We start from the raw sequence: 7,823 nt of genomic DNA, 5'->3' as shown, positions 1-7,823 counted from the left end.
CAGAGAGGAGAAATAAGCTGGCTACAGAGCTGGGAACAGACCATGAGAAACCATGAAGAGACTCAAACCCTCAAGTGCAAGGTATCATCCTGCTCCAAAGCAGCTTAAACCCTCTGCTTTGGTGGATGTCTTTGAGTGATCTGCCTTTCCTGAAGCTTGGACATCTCTCAGATGAAGGAGACTTGAAGGTAAAGACATAGTAGAGGTAAACAAGTGAAGATGGCAGCAGCTCCATGGGTGAGTCCATAATACCCAAAAGGAGTAGAGACTGCCTCAGGAAGGTGTGGGATAAAACTGATGCAAGACCTTTAATCTCTCCACTGTGTTGAAAAACCATCTTAGTCCTTCCCTTCCTCCCTACTCCAGATTTTCACTTTACAGAAAAACTAGGAATTAAGTGACTAAACCCAGCAAAACAATAACGCACTGTTAGTAACTTCTGTGACCGCCATATCAGCTTGAAATAGCTGCACTCAAATATTTCCAAAACTGCTTAAAAACCTTCTTCACCCATACGTTTCATTTAACTCCCGACTGGGAGATGAGCTACAGAAAGACCAAAGTCTTTTGACAGTGCCAAAATGTAAGGCATTAAAAAACTTGAAAGATTTAGCAAAATAAGTGACTAGAAGCTCAGCAGAGCCAGTAGTGCAAGGTAAAACAGGTCTGGGACGTCTTCAACGTATGCTATAGCTGGGCACCGAAGGAAAACCGTGGCCACCTTTCCGTTGCTCTCACGGTGTCTCTTTGGGTGCCGCACTGAAGCCCACCCCCAGGCAGACACAGCAAGGCTTGGACAAGCCTGTCCAGCACCCACAACAAACCGAGAGTTACTCACACGGATTCAACCCGCTTTTAAATCGTGAGCGGAGCCTGAGTCGTCCCTCCTTTTCCTGCAAAGGTGAAGAACAGGTAACTTCCAGAAAAGGCTTTTTTCCCTGAAATAAGATTTTGAAAAGGGGAAAAGCCAGTCAGCACTTGAACTGTGCTTTCATTCCTAATGTGCTTTCAAACTTTTTCCTTCGTTTTAGGGCATATTTTCATTTAGAGGTTTTATCAGTTACTCATATTTTACGGTATGGGTTATTTATAAAACATAGGAACATTCAGAAAACGTAAAGTGCATTTTCAGAGCAAAATGCTTCATATTAACACTTCTGAAATTCAATTCTGTGGATAAAAGTAAAATAGAATAGAATAATGATAATAATAAATAAAAAAGGAATAAAAATAATTTTAAAAGCCCTGTTTAACCTGAAACGACCTTTGGAGTAATTTTTAAAGGGAGTTTCTTTTGTCCTTTACTGTTGAGACTATTCTTTTATTTTTAACACAGCAAAGAAAAAAACTGCCAGTCACTAAGCTCATCTCGCTCCAGCCTTCCCAAACCTCCAAAATGTATCTGATTCAAAACTTCCACCCAACCAATTCACAACAAAATTAAGACTCCCAAAGAGGCACAGATGTGAAAACTTGAATTCACCCTATAGTATTGTTTTCTTGAAGTCACAAGGAGCAGGGGAGCCAAACAGACTGTGGGGCGCTGCCAAAGAGGGTTTTAATCCTGCTCACGCCTCCCTCCCTCCTCTCCCCACTCCACCCTCAGCTCCACACGCCGTGCATCAGCCTTGCTGCTTCCTCAGCCTCTGCCCCAAAGTTTCAGCTCGCAAATGCGGCAAGAAACGGCAAGAAACACCCCGACTTAATTTGCAGGTCAGGGAGTTTTATCGGGCAACAGAAGAGCCGGGTTAGCACCCAGAAAATCCAACGTGGGACTGCAGGGTCAGGAGTCAGGGAGAGAACTAGCTCCTTGCTGCAGCAGTGGCAAGCTGTTAAATCAAACCAAAGCACACCCATGTAGTTTCATTCCACTCAGAAATGAGTTTCCATTTTTGCTGTCACTCTATGATGTTTACCACATCCTAAACACCATAGTAGGTGAAGTATTTTTCAATAAAATATAAAGTCTTTTGAATGAAATCCTGACTCACCTACATCAACAAAGGTTGCTAACGTACATTTCTCTGGACAAAAAATAATAATAAAAGAAAACCTTGAAATATGTTTAGAAAAACTATACTTACAGTATCGGATAACTATGGAACAATGCAGACTTTAAACATCAGCTGCCGTGACTTACTGTGTATGTAAACTCTCATATATTATTTTTGCCATTTTAAATTATAAAACCAGGAAAAATATATTTTATGAATGAAAGTATTTTTATGAACATATAAAACCATAAACATATAACATTAATTAAATCTTATCCAAAACATTTCTGTTTACCTTGTGTATTTTAAGGGCCCCTGTGCAATATCGAGGCTCCATTAAAAAACAGGTTCTTAAGTTTCTGTGAATAAACTGTCTTGAACTGAAAATATTGACGTGACTAAAAAATCCTTGTATCAAAAATTTACAAAAATTATCATATTTATAGGAATATGAAATGAATTAAAACTAAACAGCTTTTACATCCCAAAAAGCTAAAGAGTGTAAGATACTTAATTATCATTGATAGAATCCCAAATGCCAGGCAAAGCACTTTATGGGGTGGCACAATTCATGGTAGAAAGGTGTTACCAGCTCACCCAAGAACTCATCCAGGAACTCGCCTCCTGCTGTCCTTTCTCCACAGCACCAGGACAGGCTGACGGCTTGGTTAGTGAGCTGACCAAAGCTGCAGGTGAATGCTTACTTGGACACCTAAGGAAAGAAACTATATCCTAATTAGATACTTGAGCATGTCTACAAACTTAAGAGATGCAGCAGTTACTTTGTGGACATTTTATTCTATAATTATGTAGAGAAATAAAACCCCAAAGCTAAATTAAAAATCTGCATTAAAAATTCATACGGGTCTTTTAATATTACGTATTTGCCATACACTTACATTTATTACAGTGTTTATAATGAACAAAACAAAGGAATTAATGTTAAAAACTGAGATGTCAAACAAATTCTCCAGACTTTGACCTCTTTGTGCACTTTCAATAACATATGCATTTATACTTTATGTGTAATGTGTATTCTTCCGTAATTTGGATACTACCCCACTTAAAATTAAATAGCTCTCCTTTTGTTTCAAGGGCAGCGCACCACAAACGGAAAATTGTGACTGAAAATCAGAACCCAGCCCAAAACCAACTGCATAGGTCACAGCCAGCCTACCAGGTCTGAAGGTAGCAAGGGTGAAGAGCTTAATCCTCCATCCAGATACAAAGTTAGAACTTGAATTGATGTCAGGGTGTAACTTCGAAATACTCATGGATTTTTCAGTAGAAGAAAAACCCAGGCTGAGGTGCAATGGGTAAGATCTTTGGCAGGCAAAGGCCTCCGTTTCCCAAGCCCTCCGTAAGCGCCCATCACATCCAGGGAGCCACCGGAGTAATTTCAGTGACATAAATGGAATATCAAAGAAACCATGAAAATGAACTATAGCACTGAGGTCCCTGCACTGTGGCAGGGTGAAACATCCCATAAACGTCCCCTGCAGACATGTGCCAATTTGCTGCTTAAAAACCTGCAAGAAAAGAGCTTTCATGTTACCTAGAATATTTCCCATCTTAACATTCAACTTTTTTTTTTTTTTTCTTGCAAATAAAGCTCATCAGTCTTTTCCCACAGGACATATCAAGAACAACTGATAAACATTTTTTGTTGTAGCAGTCCTTTCGGTTTTAGAAGGGAGAGTTCCATCCGCAGACTTCATTTATTCTAGACTGGGAATACTCAGTTCCCTTTCTTTTTTTCCTTATGTGCAATGTTATCTGTTGTTTCTCTTTGGGGCAGTTTGCCTGCCTCTTTCTTAAAACGTCGTGACCCAAATCAGTGGCACTTGATAGAACAGCTACTTTCACATGTCACAATAAAAACCTCCTGTTAATCCTTACGAGAGTTTTACTTTTGCAATAGTATCCTTGCTCACCTGTGTGCAACTAGATGCTTTCTTTCCTTACTGCACCTTGTAAGATGGCAGGGAACAGCTTGCTTTCACGCACTTAGTTTCCCCTCCCCAGGTTCAGCATTTCACCTTCATTCTTACTGAATTTGAGCTCGTTGCTTTTGGATCTCCTGTGCAATCTACCCAATTACTGACTTGTGAGCACATCCACCCGTTGGAGAGCCATTCCTGTTGCACCACCTGCAGCCCTCAAACATCCTTTGTATTGCATCAAGCACACCGATGGATACTTTGAACCAGGACCATGACACAACCTCAGAAACTGTACTGAAAGTATTTTTAGATGTTTTCCCCCCTCCAATTTTCTATTAATGGCATCTTTGCCATATTTCCTGAGCATATATTCAGTAGTTCACTGAAAGTCATACAGCCAAACATACGATGGTAGGATTGCCGTGTTACAGCTCTGCCTCGGTCCTCTGCGTCTATCACTGAACAATACGTTTCCCCACAGCTTAAGAGTGTAAATCCTTGTCTCCAAAAGTAGAAACTACACCAGCCGAAATAATCCATGACCTCATTTTTAAAATATAAATGCATCTGCCTTCACTCTCCCAAACAATGCCAGCTTTCATTGCTTATTAGCCTGGGTCTCCACAAACACCTTTGGCACTGTTACCTCACTTCTTAGCCAAGGGAAAAACACCTAAAAATATTTCCATTGAGCTATTACTATAGCCTTCCAACCTCTCCCCGTGATTCACAGTCCACGATGCTAACATAGCAGCCTGCTGGCTCAAGAGGGGTGGTAAGCCGAGCTGCACACATGGTTAATCTACTCAAAACACGCTCAGTACTTCATTCTACCCACGCCTGGGTGTTTTCCTGCTCCTGTTGCACCTTTAGCTCACCTAAGCTGTAAGATCTCGCAGTTGTTGCTAGAGAAGGAACAAAACTCATCAAGGTAAGGGCTTCACCTCACGTAAAGAGCTGCTGGTATGGCAGCAGGTGGGGAGAGGCTGCGATGGTGCCCGGGTCCAAATCCAGCCCAAACATATCTTAATATGTGTTCCAAGTACAATGATGAGCACAACTATCCTCACAGTATTAAAGGGATACGGTGCTTGAATAACAAAATAAGTATATGTGTATTCCTAAATACCTGAGTCTATCATCTTTCTGTTCTACAGACAAGTTGTTATTACAAAAACTACAGGATTCAATAGCAGGTATATAATACAAAAGTATTTATTAACTTTCATGAAACAGAATATGGCTTAAACAAAAAACTTCCTGGGTACGTGTTGAACTTTCTCTCTTTGCCCTAAAAAGGAGAATCAGTCTCTCACAGGAATTTGGGGGAAAAAAAAAGTAACCATCTTGTAGAAAACTAAATGTCAAGTGAACTGGGCAACAGAAGTCAACCAGCGCATGGAAATAAAACCCCTGCCTCTACATACAAACAAAGGAAAACACATAAAAAGTGTTACAGATTACTTCTCTCTGTTAGCAAAACTTCTAAAACTTAAGTTTTTAAATAAAACATTAGCTGGGTGCAAATAGTACACTGCATAAAACACAGCTGAAGAAATGTCAACGTATCCATCATTTAAAGTCCCAGACCTAGCTCAATCTGCTGATGTATTTCTCCTGTGGATTCATGAGCTGATCATATAGAATGCTTCAAAAAAACCCCCACCCCTCAGTAGGAAGAAATATATATTTTTCAATCTTTTAATTTTTAAGCTTTTCGATTTTTTTTTTTCATTTCAGCAAAGACACCTTTCAAAAGCATATTCTAATGTCAGGCTGGAAGAAAAAAATCTGCCCCTTTCAAAATAATTTGCAACCTTTATTGGATTTCTAAAAGCCTGATTACAGGACAAAACGTGCATTAAGCATTTTGCTAGAATTCCAAAAACGTAATTGCAGAATGTCATTATATTCAAAGGGTCATGTCCATAATAAATACCTGCAGCTTAAAAGCAGCTTGGAATTTTTAAAGAGTTTTAGTACCTGGAAAAAGGCAAATGTTCTACATACTGTTCTTGAACTTCTGAAATTACATTGTAATGGTTAAAGCAAGAAACAGCTCAACCGAAGACTACAGAAAATCCCTGTCTTCTCAGGAGGTCTACGCTCGGTTATACAATACTACTCTGGGAACAGCACTTCACCAAAGGTCTGGCAATTGGCTTCTGCTTAAAACATACTCTGCCTCATAACATTCTTCAAAGGCTTAAAACATAATTGGTTCTGGCAGTACACATGGTCAGCATGATGTGCAGGGGGTTGCCAGTGGACATGGGGCCCTTACATAAAGGGCTGTTTTCTTTGTTCAAAATGGAAAAAAGAGTGGGAGGTGTGGAGAACAGTGAAATACAAAATGACTCAGAATCATAAAACATATTTTTTGAATCATATTATTTCAACAACCGCATATGCAAATAGAAGGCTTCAAACGAGGACGGCGGCAGAGCTTCTGAATTGCTAAGGCAATTCGCATATTCTTATTTCCATAAAAAAAGATAGAAGCTATAGTTATGTACATCCTTCTACGTATTCAGAGAATGTTGCAGGTTGAACTCCAGAGAAGCCACCGTATCAGTCTGAAAGTGACGGGGAGCGGATTGATCGTGCACTGGCTGGACTGTTAGAGAAAGCAAAGGGATCCTTATCCTTTTCTTTATTATCATGTTTATGTTTATGCTTATGCTTATGCTTGTGTTTCTTCTTCTTTTTCTTGTGCTCATGGTGGTGATGGTGATGATGATCACTATGTTTTGAGGAGTTTGATTCTTTACTAAACACAGAGAGTGGAGCTGCTGAGACAGGGTGCATGTTCATCTCTCCCGAAGATTGTTCTTTACCTGAAAGAATGGATATAGTGGGATTAGTAACTTGCATTGTTTTCAAACATATGAAATTCTGAAATATTAGATAAAACCTACATTGTCATTTAAACATGCAAATGTAGAATCTGTTATGGATACTTACACCATTAGCGCTTAGTTTTTTTCAGAAAAGGCTCTTTAAAGTTCCCTTATTACTGACAATTTTTATAGGGGTACTCCTTCCTCCCTCAAAAGTATGAATGTATCCCAGACAACAGGGAATTGTGAAGAGCGAAGAAACTCTAAGTTATACTAGCTTCCAGAAATTCATTTTTAAATAGAGTAGGAAGGCCACTATACCATGAATAATGAAAACATACCTGCTTATGAAAACTATGGTATGAAGCGCAGGACTAGCATACATTAAAGTACAGTTTTGGGATATGAGCTCCTTGTAGTCAGGAGCTAAAGCACCCTGCAAGAACATACAAACCTTTCACTATTGCACAGAAGACTTAAATTGTTTTTTCCAAAAACGTGTACCTTACAACCAGTTTAGCCTATCTGCAAAATTACACACAACGTTTTGTTCTTAAACAAAAAGCAAATTCCAATAAAGACAATTAGACTGTATTTATTAGCATATATTTCACAAATACACTAAAGTAAGCCTGGTATCTGAATCTGAAGAAGGAAAATCTGATCCATGACTTCTCAATTCCTGAATGACTCTCTCATTCTCTCTTTGGCTCATTTAACATTTCATTATTTCACACAAACTGCAATAGCTTCAGCAGTAGGGATTAAAGGGCAATAATCTAAGAATAACATTGTTAATGAGGGGAATCACTTGGAAAGTAGGAAGGCTCGAATTCCTTTAGGCGGAAATTGAATGAAATCACTCACGTTGCAAGAACATGCTTTAACTACTAGATAAATGTGGCAATGTACCATCAGATTTTTGAAGACAACTATTCCTTTAAGTTTTACTTAAAATGGATTTTCTTCACAGTTGCTTCAAATGTTTGGGGCTGTGTGTTGTGTCATCATCGTCCCTGCCCCATCCCCCCAGGTTCTGGTGAAAA

General features: G+C 39.3%; 1 protein-coding gene across 1 annotated transcript in view; it reads right to left on the bottom strand.

Moving 5' to 3' along the window:
- Nucleotides 1-5,136: 5,136 nt before the first annotated feature.
- Nucleotides 5,137-7,823, bottom strand: part of TAF2 (TATA-box binding protein associated factor 2) — a 61,928-nt gene continuing 59,241 nt past the window's right edge. The window contains exon 25 of the mRNA XM_080378359.1: nucleotides 5,137-6,774. Coding sequence (XP_080234485.1) covers nucleotides 6,509-6,774 — 266 coding nt within the window. The 3' untranslated portion in view covers nucleotides 5,137-6,508. The remainder of the gene's footprint in view (nucleotides 6,775-7,823) is intronic.

This window comes from Falco punctatus (assembly GCF_963210335.1).
Source record: "Falco punctatus genome assembly, chromosome: 3".
NCBI classification, from domain to species: domain Eukaryota; kingdom Metazoa; phylum Chordata; class Aves; order Falconiformes; family Falconidae; genus Falco; species Falco punctatus.
Note: the sequence above shows the minus strand (reverse complement) of the source record. Positions and strands in the feature narration are given on the sequence as shown.